Source organism: Oryctolagus cuniculus, chromosome 2, assembly GCF_051225735.1.
Source record: "Oryctolagus cuniculus isolate XC-2025 breed Fujian yellow rabbit chromosome 2, ASM5122573v1, whole genome shotgun sequence".
Classification (NCBI taxonomy): Eukaryota; Metazoa; Chordata; class Mammalia; order Lagomorpha; family Leporidae; genus Oryctolagus; species Oryctolagus cuniculus.
In genome coordinates, this window is record NC_142868.1 from 137,256,205 (window position 1) to 137,271,864 (window position 15,660).

General features: G+C 50.0%; 1 protein-coding gene across 5 annotated transcripts in view; it reads left to right on the plus strand.

The window, feature by feature from the left end:
- The first annotated feature begins 14,929 nt into the window (after positions 1-14,929).
- TGFA (transforming growth factor alpha) overlaps positions 14,930-15,660 on the plus strand; it is a 104,410-nt gene continuing 103,679 nt past the window's right edge. The window contains exon 1 of one of the 5 annotated variants that reach the window (XM_089327590.1): positions 14,930-15,657. In XM_089327590.1, coding sequence (XP_089183716.1) covers positions 15,618-15,657 — 40 coding nt within the window. In that variant the 5' untranslated portion in view covers positions 14,930-15,617. The remainder of the gene's footprint in view (positions 15,658-15,660) is intronic. The other 4 variants (XM_089327591.1, XM_089327596.1, XM_008254281.5 and 1 more) reach the window with 4 other exon arrangements.

The window sequence follows — 15,660 nt, forward strand, 5'->3', positions numbered from 1 at the left end:
GTGTGTGTGTGTGTGTGTATTTCTGAGAATGTGAGAATGTGCTAAGGGTGGAAAGTTAATAGAATTAGAAGGATGACATTTGCATTGTGAGTATAGCTTGCTGGGCAGGGCTATCTCAACTCGACCTCCTGTCTAGATATCCCTTATCTTCCCAGGGCTTCTGGAGTGGTTGCTGCAGCAGCCAGGGAGTTCGGAGTTGGGGTTGTTTAGAATGATCGCCAAGGATAAATCATTGAACACATTCCAGACTCTGCTTTGCTCTAACTGTGAATTCCTTTGAACCATGCACCACCGCCATGCGTGTGAGCACACGCTGGGTGTTTGTTAGGGCTCCTGTGTGTGACGCTGCGCACGGAGAGCCCCTCCCCGGGAGGACGTTCTTGTCATTCCTCATTCTCTTAGTTACTGGTTCTCCTCCAAGTTCCTTCGGCTTCCTTCAGCTAGAATGGTTGTAGGTAGGTTTTCTCTTTCTTTCCTCTCCTCTTCGTCTTTTCTTCTTCTTTGCGAGTTTTAAAAATAAGAAATGGGCAAAACCGGTCTTTTTTTCCCCTACAATCAAAATACAGAACAAATGGGACCCTTATGATATTTAATTTTCTCAAGGGTGAGCATCTGCAAATAATGCAATCAAGTTTCACATTTTCACAACCCTTCTACAACACTCCATCTTCTCTAACTTGGTTCTAAGCTTTACCTTCACTCCCAAGGAAGCCAGTTCCAGTGTTCATTTAAAGCCCTCCCCTGGCGTTATCAGAAATGCTCTGGTTTACCCAGCACAGCCCAGAGAGCAGAAGGCAGGCAGGAGATCCGAGCCGTGCCAGTCCTCGCGGGAATCCCGCTGCTTACATTTCTGTTACATGAAGATAACGACCCCTGACTGTTAACTCCTTCAAGAAAAGGGCGATTGCTTTCTTTCTCATGCAGATAGGCCATTTAACAGCAGCCTCAGCAGCTGAGCTGGCAGGAGAATCCAGGGAGACCCCGGAGAGCTGGATCTGCACGATGAGTGAGACAACAGGATGCTGTCTTTAATTCCTCTTCGCCAAGGGTCCCCCAGGGGGTGGCATCCGCCGCGGGACAGAAGCAGCGACTTCCGTTCAGCTTGTCGCGGGCGTGATGGGAGGAGCCAACGTGCACCGAGCCCACTCTGTGCCAGGCCCTGGGTTTGGCGTTCAGAAGGTCAGGGCTCAAATTCTTGTTCTCACATTTCCGAGCTGTGCAGCCCTAGACTACTTGTGCATCCGCGGTACAGGGTTCCTGCGGAGATCAAACGAGGCAGTGAGTCAGAAGCTCTCTCTAAATGGCACCACAAGAGGGACCTTTTGATGATCTCACCAGTGTGATCCAACAGCAATAACCCAGGACCTGTCCCATCCCGGGGAATTCCACGGTCCTGCCCTACTGGCGGAACAGGTCCCCGGCTGGCTCCTGTCTGGCATCAGGAGGAAGCCTGTGGTAGCTGGCTGGCCAGATCTCTAGTGATATTTAAGCTAAGGACGGGGCAGGCACATTTTTCTCCTATCTGGGGTGCAAGTGCAGGTCATAGGTGAAGGCCGTGCACTAAGCAGGAACTCAGTTATGCTGAGTTCTTTACTATTGGACTAGGAAAAAAACAGGGGCTGCTAACTTCATACCATTGCTCGCAGGAAACAAAACAAAACAAAACTCAGAAGTCCAGGTATCTGAGAGTAAGAGATAAAAAGGCAAAATGAAGTATGTTTTGGACCAGGCTAGAAGTCAAGGGGTCATTGTCGCTGGTCATTGGAAATGCCACTCATGCTACAGGAGAAAGCGAGATCCGTGGGTCACAGCTCAATGAAGGGTGGCCAAGTTCTTTTTTTTTTTTTTACAGGCAGAGTGGACAGTGAGAGAGAGAGAGAGAGAGAGAGAGAGAGAGAGAGAAAGGTCTTCCTTTGCCGTTGGTTCACCCTCCAATGGCTGCATGGCCGGCATGGTGCAGCCAGCGCACAGCACTGATCCGAAGGCAGGAGCCAGGTGCTTCTCCTGGTCTCCCATGGGGTGCAGGGCCCAAGCACTTGGGCCATCCTCCACTGCACTCCCTGGCCACAGCAGAGAGCTGGTCTGGAAGAGGGGCAACCGGGACAGAATCCAGCGCCCCGACCAGGACTAGAACCCGGTGTGCCAGCGCCGCAAGGCGAAGGATTAGCCTATTGAGCCGCGGCGCCAAGTGGTTTTGATTACAACAAGATCAAATGTTAGCAGAGGCTCCTAGATCTAAGGACAAAACACAAAGCATCGCTCGTTAAAATGACACAGACATATGAATGCTTTGCTTCTCCTTTGCTAGTAAACAGAGAGAAAGTGAGGAATGGGCAGGGAGTGAGGAAAGAGAAAGAAAAATCCACAGGAGAGGGAGCGAGGCAGGAAGAGAGGCACCTGGGAGGTAGCAAGCAGGGAGCGAGAAGCAACAGCAGGTTCCAAGCAGCTCAGGGGCTGGCATTTGGGCTGGTGGTGAAGACATAGGTCAGGACACCTGCATCCACACGGGACTGCCCGAGTTGGGCTCCCGGCTCCAGCTCCTGGTGCACCTGTTTGGCAGTTGCTGATATTATGGTCCTTACTTGAGAATAAGCCAGCATCAGACAGAAGAACTCTGTCCTGTCAAACTGTGCTTTGCCGGTCCTATGCATGTGCACATTTAGCCTCATCCCTGCCTCTTCCTCGTGAGGTGATGACAGTCACTGTGCATCCAGTGTTTCCATCTTGCCCTCTTTAGCGCACATCCTCTCCTTAATCTTTCCTAGTGGCTCTGTCCTGGATACTGCACCACCCCCACCTTTCACAGAAAGGAAATTGGCCATCACAAGAGGTCTTTGGGACCTTCTGTCCAGAGCTGGGCTTTGAACCCAGACACCACAAAAGTGTACAATTTCCATCATGCACCTGTGACCCTCGAGGGCTGAGTCCCAGTGGTGTCAGGCAGTCTTTCAACCTAGCACCTCCCAGGCTTCCGTGAGTTAAAGACGGCTGTGTCTGATTCAAGGCCTGCCCCGTGTGGGTCTGGTTTTCTCTGAAGGGGGAGACTGCACGAGCATCCGAAAGGAAGGAGGATTCCAAAGCGTGGGAGTTGGGGTGGGAAGGAGAGAGGGGAGGGGTGTGTCCACCATTGCATGGATGTTTCCAGCCAATAATGGGCTTGCTGCGAAAGGTCAAAGGTTACTTGGCCCAGCTGACCAAGGAACTGGGAATGCCTCATTTCCTGGGAAATGAATGGACAATTCAGGGCCTAGCAATAAATCTAAAAAAAATAGTAAACAAGGGAAGCTCTTCAAGACTCCCTCAGTAATTTAGCGTGATTGATTCTTATTCACGGGAGATGCCAAAAAAAATGCATGAGTTACTACAATTTCTTTTTTTGTAAGAAGCTGAAAAGGGGGAACACTCGAATGTTTTCACTGTCTCTCACTTGGACGTTTCTAATCCAAAGTAAACAGGGGACCTCTGTGCTTTGTGTGGGACAGTGGCAGACACAGGGCCCTTGTTCCAGGAGCGGGCAGTATCGGCCCATCACAGGCCCCGGCTCACACTAAGGCGTCTGTGTCCGGGCCAGCCTCCGTTCCGCCTGCACTGGTGCAGCAGCACAAACAGCTCAAGTTCAAGTTGCATCTCCCGCGGCCCCCCCCCCCGAATCTTCTCTACCTCTATGAAAATAGAGATACCCTCTGGACTCTCATTCCCCGCGGCTCTGCCTCCCCGCCACTGCCCCCACTGCCTCTCCTTCTGAAAGAAATCAGCCTACTTCTTATTGCAAAAGTGAACTTTACTCCCCATGGAAAACTTGAGTAAGGAAGAGCAAAGAGAAGAATAGATAAAGAATCACTCAATTCTGCCACCCAGAAATGCCAAAACGTTTTGGTCTACCTGTAGCCTTCCAGCTATTTCTCTGTGCATGTACAATAACATATCAACGCGGGAAGCACAACTTTTGTCTCGGACTGGATGCTTTTCTAAGTCATGGCCAAAATACATTGCAACCGGATGAAAGGGGTAAATGGAGAAGCGTTGGAATAGATGTGAGTGAACATTTATTCCAGGTGTTGCTCCCCTGGGGTCTTCAGAAAGTCTACACATGCCTTCAATAACACACACAGTGTGGTTGCTACAGAGCGGTGGGGAGCAGACAAGAGAGTCCATGTGATCCAGAGAAACGGCTTGGGGAAAATGCCCAAAGTTGGAAGCAGCCCGCCACGCAGCCAGTTGGCAGGGATGTTGACTGGCAAAACTTTTCTGTTGTGCAGTTTAGATATGTGTGTATTTGTATTATGGCCATGAGAACACATTATGCCGGGGGCCAGCGCCATGGCGCAGTGGGTTAATCCTCCACCTGTGGCGCTAGCATCCCATATGGGTGCCGGTTCGGTTCTGGTCCTGCTCCTCCTCTTCCAGTCCAGCTTCTGCTGTGGCCTGGGAAAGTAGTAGATGGTCCAAGTGCTTGGGCCCCTGCACTTGCATGGGAGACCGGGAAGAAGCTGCTGGCTCCAGGTTTTGAATCTACTCATTTGTGGAGTGAACCAATGGAAGGAAGACCTTTCTCTCTGTCTCTTCCTCTCACTGTCTGTAACTCTACCTCTCAAATAAATAACTAAAATCTTTTTTAAAAACCACATTATGCAGCAAAAATAATGTAAAACAGGGTGAAACTGAGGGACAGAGATAGACACAGATCACTCATACAGAATATAAAGTCTGCAGTGGGGTGGAGGCCAAGAATATAAAGTTGTGTGATAGAGGCGTGACTTCAAATGGTGGAGAAAATTAGATACAGGTGTGCATTTCAGGCAACCTTGAGATTCATCCCATCAAGTCACACTGTATGGAAACGTAATACAAATGGGTTCAGTGAGCATCCTTGTGTAGTTTCTGTCACTAACAGGAAATCTTGTAATAGTTGCATATGAGGAATTTTATTTTACTTATTCATTTTCATTTTATTTGAAAGCCAGAGAGACACTGAGAGAGAGACAGAGACAGAGAGATCTTCCATCTGCTGGTTCATTCCTCAAATGCCCACAACAGCCAGGGCTGGGTCAGGTGGAAGCCAGGAGCCAAGAACTCCATCCAGCTTTCCCACGTGAGTGGCAGAGACCCAAGTCACTGGGTGATCCTTTGCTGCCTCCAAGGGCAGCGCACTGGCAGGAGGCTGGGCTCAGAAGTGGAGGAGAGACTACGGCACTCCATAGGAGATGCGCTGCCCAAGTAGCATCTTAAGCACTGTGCCAAACACCGTCTTCCACAGATTTTTTTTTTTTTTTGGACAGGCAGAGTGGACAGTGAGAGAGACAGAGAAAAAGGTCTTCCTTTTCCGTTGGTTCACCCCACAATGGCTGCTGCAGCCAGCACGTTGCGGCCAGTGCACTGCGGCCGGCGCACCGCGCTGATCCGAAGCCAGGAGCCAGGTGCTTCTCTTGGTCTCCCATGCGGGTGCAGGGCCCAAGGACCTGGGCCATCCTCCTCTGCACTCCCGGGCCACAGCAGAGAGCTGGACTGGAAGAGGAGCAACCGGGACAGAATCCGGCGCCCCGACTGGGACTAGAACCCGGTGTGCCAGTGCCGCAAGGTGGAGGATTAGCCTAGTGAGCCACAGCGCTGGCCATTCCACAAGAATTTCAACAGGAATACTTCTAGTGTTCACAATGCTGACTTGACATAGGCATTCTTTGCATTACACATCCAATACCTAGCTAATTTAGACCTTTTCAAGCAACTTTAGAGATGTGTTTTATTTTTTATTTTAAAATGTAATTATGTGTATTAATTACCTGAACTACTAGAACAAACCCTTCTTGGTCACATTTGTTACTTTTACTAACATTTTTATTTTTATTTGCTAGCATTTTACTTATCTTTTTTTCACCTGTGCTTAAGTCGGATTGACTACTTTCTTTTCCTTTTTGTTTTCACTAATTTCGTCAGTTTGGAATCTCAGAGTTACCTTGGTTTCAAAAACTGAATTATGGGTTAGTGCCATGGCTCACTTGGCTAATCCTCCACCTGTGGTGCCAGCACCCCAGGTTCTAGTCCCGATTGGGGCGCTGGGTTCTAGTCCCGGTTGCTCCTCTTCCAGTCCAGCTTTCTGCTGTGGCCTGAGAGGGCAGTGGAGGATGGCCCAAGTGCTTGGGTTCTGCACCCACATGGGAGACCGGGAGGAAGTACCTGGCTCCTGGCTTTGGATCGGTGCAGCACCGGCTATAGCAGCCATTAGGGGAGTGAACCAACGGAAGAAAGACCTTTCTCTCTGTCTCTCTCTCACTGTCTATAACTCTCTCTCTGTCTCTCTTTCTCACTGTCTAACTCTGCCTGGCAAAAAATTAAAAAAAAACTGAATTATGAATGTTTCCATCCTGTATTATATTCTAGAACATTTTAAACAGCAAGATTATTAAAATTTTTGTACTCTAAATGAAATCTATAACACTCTAGAACAGATATATTTTATGGGATAATGATTATTATTAAGCCTTAATAGTGTACTTTTATTTGTTTGAAAGACAAAGTGACAGAGAGAAAATTGATCTGCTGTCTATGGCGCACAGCTCCTCTAACCGCCTGCAACAGCGAGGGCTGGGCCAGGCTGAGGGCAGGAGCCAGGAACACCCTGGGGTCTTTCACATAGCAGCAGGGAGCCAGATATTTCCATCTTCACCTGCTGCCTCTCGGGATGAACATGAACAGGAAGCAGCAGCCAAAGCAGAGGCAGGACTCGAACCCAGGCACTCTGATAAGGGGTGCATGTGTCTCAAGCATTGGCTTCACTTGCTGCACCACTACATCTGCCCCTATGGAATAACTATTTAGCAACTTTTCCATTTCTCCTTGGATTGTTAGTCTTTTCAAATTTTCTGGTTTTCTTGAGTGAATATGGCCATTCCATTTGCCTAAAAATTTGTTCTTTAATAAGATTTTCAAATTAATTGAGTTATAGAAACCACTTTCTTATATTTAAAAAAATTCCATGTAAGTTCTATCCTACTTTCCCAATATTGTATATTTTTAAAGGCTCTCTCTCTCTCTCTCTCTCTCTCTCTATCTCTCTATCTATCTAAAAGGCAGATAGAAAAAGAGAAATGGAGAGACAGAGACAGAGACAGCCTTCCATCCACTGGTTCACTCCTCAAATGCCCACAACAGCCAGGGTGGGCCAGACTGAAGCCAAAAGCCAGGAACTCCATGTGTCTCTCACGTGGGTGGCAAGGATCCAAGTACTTGAGCCACCATCTGCTGGCACATTAGCAGGAACTGGCACTCAAACCAGCACTCAGATGTGAGTATCCCAAGTGGCAGCTTAACCCGCTGCACCATGACACCTGCCCATGGAAGTTTCTAATTTTCTCTGTTCTTTATGATTAGTCTTGCCTTTGTTTTAAGATATTCTTGCACTCTGAGTTTCAGCTTTTATAATTCGTTATTTTCCGCTTTAATCGTGACCCTATATTTCTGCCTTCCCTAGCTTAACTTTATTCCTCTTTTCTATTTCGATTGAATTGTTACTTCATTTAGTTTTGCTGTTTCTGAATAATAACAGAAAATCTGTGACTACAAATTTTTCTTTGCATATAGCTGTGGCTGAATCTCAAGTGCTCATCACTATTTTGTAGCATGATTTTCATATTTATCCAAGAGTAATTTAGGACAAAATTTTTCATTTCCAAGGGATTGGATGTTTAAGTTGTCTTTTGTTATTAAGTTCTAATTTAATTGGATTATAACCAATGACTATAGCCTAAAATGCACTTTCTTCTTGGCATTTAGAAAGGTTTTACTTGCAAATTAGCATATAATCATTAAAAATCTTAGAAGGTTTTTTTTTGTTTTTTGTTTGTTTGTTTTTGACAGGCAGAGTGGACAGTGAGAGAGAGAGACAGAGAGAAAGGTCTTCCTTTGCCGTTGGTTCACCCTCCAATGGCCGCTGTGGCCGACACACTGCGATGATCCGAAGGCAGGAGCCAGGTGCTTCTCCTGGTCTCCCATGGGGATGCAGGGCCCAAGCACCTGGGCCATCCTCCACTGCACTCCCGGGCCACAGCAGAGAGCTGGCCTGGAAGAGGGGCAACCGGGACAGAATCTGGCGCCCCGACCGGGACTAGAGCCCGGGTGCAGGCGCTGCAGGTGAAGGATTAGCCTATGGAGCCACGGCACCGGCTTAGAAGGTTCTTTAAAATCTTCCAAGGGTGCCTGAAAGAACTATATTGATACTTATAGGGTAAAAATTTTTGTTTTGTATACACTAATATTGGACAAATTATCCACATTCATTATAACTTCATTTCACTTTTATTCTTTTGAGGTGAAGAACCTTAAAATCAAACCAAGATGGAGTGACTTAAGCTAATGCTATTAAAAACAAGAAGTCACCTTTGCCCCAAATAAAATTAAAGTTTAAAAATTATAGCCCTAAACTTTTTCCCCCAAAGCTAAAATTAGGTGCAGCTATAAAAATAAGGGACCCTATGCTTAGCTAGCTGAGACACTTGCGCCTGGCTGTGCTAAGACCTAACCCAGTTTGTATGCCTCCTAATACTCAGATAACGGTGTGGGAAGCGGGACGCTGCTCTCCCTCCAGGGGAACGAAAGGAGCGAGACATCGTCCCCCTCAGGGTGAACAAGATGATGCTGACAGGGAAAGGAACTGCTGAAGAAGTAAACAACAAAATGGCGACGAGGTGCATGCCTCCCATGTGATCCCGTAGCTGATTGGATAGAGGACGCATGCCTTTCACATGATCAGCTCACGGATTGGATAGAGGACGCATGCCTTTCACATGATCAACTCGCTGATTGGATAGAGGACGCATGCCTTTCACATGATCAGCTCGCTGATTGGACAGAAGGCGCATGCCTTTCACATGATCAGCTCACGGATTGGTCGCTGCGGGTATATAAACCATGTGGCTCTGTGCTGAGGGCGCTCTCTGGACTCCTGAGTTCAGGAGGCCCGTCTGCGCAGACGTCGAATAAATCCTCTTGCTTTTGCATCTGCCGGTCTGGACTCTGAGTCTTTGGGGTGTGCCTCTCGATGTGTTAGCATCCTCACTCAGAGGGTCTAACAGAGGCACCACAGAGAGAGAAGTTCAGATTTCACAAAATGTATCCCATTATCTATTAGCAGTTTAAAACGATGGCGTTGTATTACTTCTCACCATTCTGTGGGCTGGCTGAGTTCACTGTGACAGCCAAATTCAGCTGGTGGGTGGGACCGGGGCTGCTCACTGCTCCGTGTGGCCTCTTGTCCTCTTGTAGATTAGACTGGGCTTCTGCTGTGATGGCAGAGACATTCCAAGAGGGCGGGCCAGAGTCTGCATGTGCCACTCACTGGTGTCCCATGGAATAAAGTGACCACATGGCCAGACCCCGGTTCAGTGTGGGAGAGGCCTGGGTAACAGGAGTGTGAGGGCTGTGGATGCCACCGTCCACCAGCACAGAGGGACTGTAGCTTGTCCTTGCACTTCTCCTTGTATCTCCAACAGTTTTGACCAAAATGATTGTACTCATCTATCTTTGGCTGAAAAAAATTTTTTTAACAGGCAGAGTGGACAGTGAGAGAGAGAGACAGAGAGAAAGGTCTTCCTTTGCCGTTGGTTCACCCTCCATTGGCCACATGGCCAGCGCACCGCGCTGATCCGATGGCAGGAGCCAGGTGCTTCTCCTGGTCTCCCATGGGGTGCAGGGCCCAAGCACTTGGGGCATCCTCCACTGCACTCCCTGGCCACAGCAGAGAGCTGGCCTGGAAGAGGGGCAACCGGGACAGAATCCAGCGCCCCGACCGGGACTAGAACCCAGTGTGCCAGCACTGCAAGGCAGAGGATTAGCCTAGTGAGCCACGGCGCCGGCCTGAAATTTTGATTTTCGTGTTACCTCCCCAGATTTCCTTTAATTTGCATTGACTTGGCAATTGCTTTTGTTTTCTGTATCACTGATAGGAATGTTTCTAGAAAGCCTCCAGTCAGATTTGTATTTACAGGGAGAGTTGAACCTATTCATGTTTAATGGGAACATGGGCAGGTTCTTGCTGACTTACACCATGGATGACATACAGCATGTATGACGAGATATGCCCCACGTGACTTTCCTATTGCTTGTTTTTTCCTGCAGCCCTTGTCACAGCTAACTCACAGGCCTCACCGGGTTCTGGTGGTGCTCGCTCTCCAAGGAGTCTTTTCTCCTCTACAGGGTGAATTGAAGGCTGTCAAACCCTTCTCACATAGGGTCTTACAGAAATTCCTCAAAATGACAGATAGGTGGGTGGAACCCTTTTCAGTTCTGAACGATGACAGATTTCCCCTTACCATTATTTTTCTGGGAGTGTGGAAGGGAGGTTCAGTGTGAGGACTTGGCTGCCTGTCGCAGGATGAAGCCTGTCCTTGCACTCCACACAGTCTTTTTAGACAAGACCCCTCCTCTCATCATGGGAGACAGACCAGCCTCCCTATCAGTTCTGTGCTCTCTCTGAGCTCCCCATCAAAAACATTGTGGATATCCTAGCTCGTTTTTTTCTGCCTTGTATCTCGTGCCTCACTTGCTCCCCTTTTCCTCTGAGCTGGGGGGAAGTTTCTTCAGGCAGACCCAGCACTGCAAAATAAATGATGAAACCCCACCCCCCCACCATGCCCGCAGTTCTCTAGCTCTCTGATTGCTTTCCTTCCTTGCTCTTTACATTGTCTTTTTCCATCGCTTTTGGCTTCTGTTGATCCTCAGTCTTTTTTCCATCAACATCATTCGTTGTCGCCAGGCTCCCCTGCACTTGAACTGGGACTTTCCCACAGGCACTCCTGGCAAGCATGGGGACCATCGACCCAGACACCAGCAGGGTGTGGTGGTGTGGTGGCGGTGTGGTGGAGGCTGCTGGCTGACAGTGACAGCGAGTGAAGCCTACTTGAACGTGGAGTCCTGCTGCCTCCCAGACATCGGCTGCGCTCAATCTTCTGGGTCTTGCAGCTCAATCTTCTGGGTCTTGCAGCCTGGACCTCTAGGAAGGGCCTGAGCTGTATCAGAAAATGAGTGCTTCCTTGCAGCAGCCATTCAGTGACCCTACATCCTAGAGACTCTGAGTGCCTTGATGGGACACAGAGCTGGTTGGGCCACCTGTGGAACCACTAACCTCCGGACTTCATGCCTGGCGTTAGCACCATACTGTCATTCTGTAACCTTCTCTGGGCAAAAAGAGGATGCAAGTTCACACCCAGCTTCACTGTGCTTTCCCCAGGTAGACCCGAGAGCACGGGGCTGCAGGTGCGAGGCAGGTCGCAGCAGCTGCACAGCACCCGTGGCTGAGGACAAAGCAGCTGCTACTATTGCTTCCTACCCAACCCACACGCTGGAGGTGAAGACTGTGTACAAAGAAGCCCAGCATAAAGTTTCCCGCTTTTCTGGCCAGCTAGAGATAAGGAGTACCCCCATAGCTGAGGCCCCAGAGTGGGATGGAACATGAACAACCCCCTATTGTGGATTAGATGTCTTTTTCTAAATCCCCCCACACGTTAAAATCTACTCACTCTGCTTAAGCACAATTCGCCAGAGTCTTAATAAAACTTTCTTTCTCTCTGCACAAAGATGGCACCTGACCTTTGCCTTCCTCCTGTGTCGGGGCCCCCACCCCCTCCCTGTGGCTGCTGCCACCCCGGAAGCCCGTTGCTCTCTGAGGCTTGTCTGCAGGTATTGAAATTCCTTCCATGCTGTGGCCCATGGCTCTGCTTCCTCCCTCAGAGCGGCTGGGCTGATTATTCACTAGTAGCTCGGGTAATTGCCTAGCTACACAGCGAGCTCAGCTGGGCCAGATCATTCAGGGCCCGTGGTCTCACAATCACCTCCAGAAATGAATCAGGAAGGTGGGGGAGGCTGATCCCAGTGAAGAAGGGGCCTCTTTAAGCAGACCCTTGCAATGAGCACATGTAAGAAAGGAGAGGGAAAACTGACAGTGGGGTTGTGCTGGAACATCACACAGTGCTCTCGTTTGCACAGAGAGGACAGTCTGGGATGGGCCTGTCCCAGCAGGGATTATGCTGAGCTCAAGGTCAGCTGCAGCCTGTGTGTGTAAAGGCAGGTGGGCAGATTCCTAGAGGAGGTCACATAGCCATCAGGCTCCTTGTGCACAGAAAAACAGGAGCTTCTGTGGCCATTCGAGACAGGTGCAGTGTGTGTAGGTGAAGGAACACATCTGAGCCTCCCCAAAGCTTCCAGGGTCTACACTGGAATTTCATTTGGCTCAGAGAGCAATGTGTTCTGTGCTATCCCCCATAAGTCACACCTCTAGGAAAAGCTGCTTTCTGTAATGTTTTTTTTCTTATTTCTCTCACATCAGAAGCTGAGAAATGGATTTTTAGCTCCTGAGTTACCTTTGAATTATTTCCCATAGGAAAGGATGTGCCTGCGTGTGAGGAGGAGGGTGTTAAGCATGTGCCCAGAAAGGGAACGGATTTGGAAAATAATAAGGAGAATGGTAGGTAACTGAGAAGGGAAAGATGGGTCCACTGAGGGGGATTTTCACTCAATAATAGCTGGCTTTGTTGATATCAAATATTGTAACAAGAATGCAAGTAAATTCTTGCATTTTTAAAAGATTTATTATTTATTTGAAAGGCAGAGTTAGAGAGAAGTAGAGACAGAAACAGAGAGAGATCTTCCATCTGCTGGTTCACTCCCCAAATGGCTACAATGGCCGAAGATGAGCTGATCTGAAGCCAGGAGCTAGGGACTTCCTCCTAGTCTCCCACATGGGTGCAGGAGCCCAAGCCCTTGGGCCATCTTTTGCTGCTTCCCCAGGCCATAGCAGAAAGCAGGATCAGAAGTGGAGAAGCTGGAACTTGAACCAGTGTCCACATGGGACACCATGTCACAGGCAGAGGCTTTACCTTCTATGCCACAGCGCCGGCCCTAAATTCTTGCATTTTGTCCTCCTACCAACCCAACAAGTGTTATCCTTATTAAAAACATGGAAATGCAGCAGTGTAGTATAGAAAGCAACACATGAGCCTTGGAAGTACCTCGCTTTGCTTTTAAAATAAGAGCTCTGCCATTTGTTGGCTATGCAACTCTACGTAAGTTACTGAACTCTTGGATCCCAATTGTCTTCCTAGAAGAGGGGGACACAGGGTCTATCTCACTGAGTCATGAGGATTAAATGAGATTACAACTTAGGACATTACGTTTCCTCTAGTGCTATGAGAAAAGTGCTCAAAAATTGTTTCCATTCACTTTATAAAAAAATGTCTAAGTTTAAAAAAATCCATGGTTATTTGACTTGAAAAAAATTGAAAGGTTATACACAAAGTGATACAGATGGACTCTTGAAAATCTTAGGGGGAGCAATGAATGATTTTCAAGTGTTAAAATGTGCTTTGATTTGGGTGCTCTTTAGTTTGCAAGACAGCAAATTCTCTTTTGATTAAAAAGACTTTCTAATCTTGCAAAGGACAAAAGCCCACTGACTGGATTCTGCTGCTACTTTTCCCCACACTTAACTTTGTGTGGGGGCAGGGGACAGGGAAGTAGAGACTGCTGGACCTCACTCTGGACAGCCAACCCTGAGCTTCAGGGGGAAGCAAGGGGACAGGCCCATTCTCCAGTCCTGGACAGCAGCATGGGGGCGGGGGAGGCTGGGAGGAGAAGTCCGGATTTCTTCCCTCTCATAGCCAAGGCAGCAGGCTAGCCCAAGGAGGACACAGCAAAGCCACCAGAACCGGTCAAGACCAAGCAGAAGGGGGTGACCCAGATGCTGGAGGGAGCAGTAAAGAAAGTATGTGTGTCCTGCACCTGCTTTGAGTGGACAAAATAGTTTACAGGTAAGTTCCTGTACTCGGAATTCACCATGAAATCCTCCTTGCTGATCATTAAGGCTGAAATAACAACAAAGTATCCTCCGACCAGGGTACTGCAGGGAGTGATTGGCACCCTTTTCAAAAACCCTTTCTTAGGCTGATGCTTTCTGTGTACAGCTGAGACCAATGGCCTAGTGCTTGCTTTTTGGAAACCAGGCCCCTTCTCTCCTGTAAAATGTGCTGACTTTTTTTTTTAATTATTTATTTATTCGAAAGTCGAAGTTACAAAGAGATGGGGGGGGCAGGGATTGGGAGGGGGAAAAGAGAGAGAGAGAGAGAGGGAGAAAGTGAATCTTCCAGCCACTGGTTCATACCCAGGTGGTCACAACGGCTGGGTCAAGGCCAGGCCAAAGCCAGGAACTTCTTCCAGGTCTCTTACATGAGTGCAGGGACCCAAGCACTTGGGCCATCTTCTGCTGCTTTCCAAGGCACATCAGCAGGGAGCTGGATCTGAAGTGAAGCAGCCAGGACTCGAAGCAGCCCCGTATGGGAAAGACGCAGGCGGTGGCTTTAACCACTTCACCACAGCACTGGCCCCTGCACTGACTTTCAGAGTCTGAGGCTGCCGCCAAGCAAACAACAAGAGATTCCCCAGCTACAGCACCTTCCCCTTGCAAGGGGAGGGGGTCCACCGGCAGCATCCAGGCAGAAAGGGGCCTACTGGAGAATGTGGTGGTCACTGACTCTCAGGGCCTGCTGTCCTCTATATGCCCATCCCACCTCACCCTCCACATAGGGATCGTCCATTCTCTGCCCAGAGTATCATTCTTATGTCTTCCCACCTCCGCAATGCCAGCTCCACGGCCAGCTTAAAGCCACAAACCCTGAAAGGGTCACCCAATTAACTGTGGCTCATACAGCCCTCTCTTGGGACACAGTTCAGTGGCTTGCTACTTGGCTCTTCGTCTCAGCGACTTATCAGCGCCAGGCCAGAAGGACGAAGACTCACTGATATTAACCATGCACCCACCTGGGGACAGAGGGAGGCTTGCCCGTGCGACAGGTGTCCCAGATTGGTGGGAATGGGTGCGCAGGTGGGAAAACTGGCTCCACAAATGCTTTGCTTTATTCGAGGCGGGGGGGGGGGGGGGCTGGATGGAGGGGTGTCACTCTCCTTAGACCAACTCAGCAGGTGGCTGGTGAACAAGTCCTTTTCCTGGCCGCGTCCCCAGTCTCCAGTCCTGGAGAGGCCCCATAGAACAGCCCTGAGCGCAGGTGACCGGCGCCCAGGTGGCTCCGCCCCGCCGCCTAGAGCCGAGAAGCCGCACTGCGCCCCGGGACGCTCCGGCTTCTCGGCGGGCGGCGACCCCGCACGCAGGGGCGCGCGGCCGCATCGCAAGGGCAGTCTGGGGGTGGTGTCTCAAGTCAGGCGCTTCCTGCCTTTTCCTGGGTGCGGGTGCCCGGCCCGCGCCGCGGGGCTCAGGGACACCCGGGCCGCCCCGCCCTGCTCCGAGTGCGCAGCGTCCCCGCCCCCAACCCAAACCCCCACCCCCTGTGCCCTCAGGGGGGCACCCCCCATTGGGGCGGGAGGGTGGTCAGCCGTGCCCCGGTCGCCCAGTGGCAGAGAGGTGGCGGTAACCGCCTTCCTATTTCCGCCCGGCCGGCCGCGCTGCGGGGTGCGAGCCAGCGAGAGGCGCTGGGTCCTCGCTCCGCCCGCCCGCGCCGGGGGCCGGCCCTGCCTCGCCAGAGCCTTTTTCCCCCGCACCGCGGCGCCGCTCCGCCACTCGGGCACCGCAGGGAGGGCAGGAGGCTGGAGCGCCTGCTGCCCGTCCGCCCGCCCGTAAAATGGTCACCTCGGCTGGACAGCTCGCCCTGTTCGCGCTCGGTA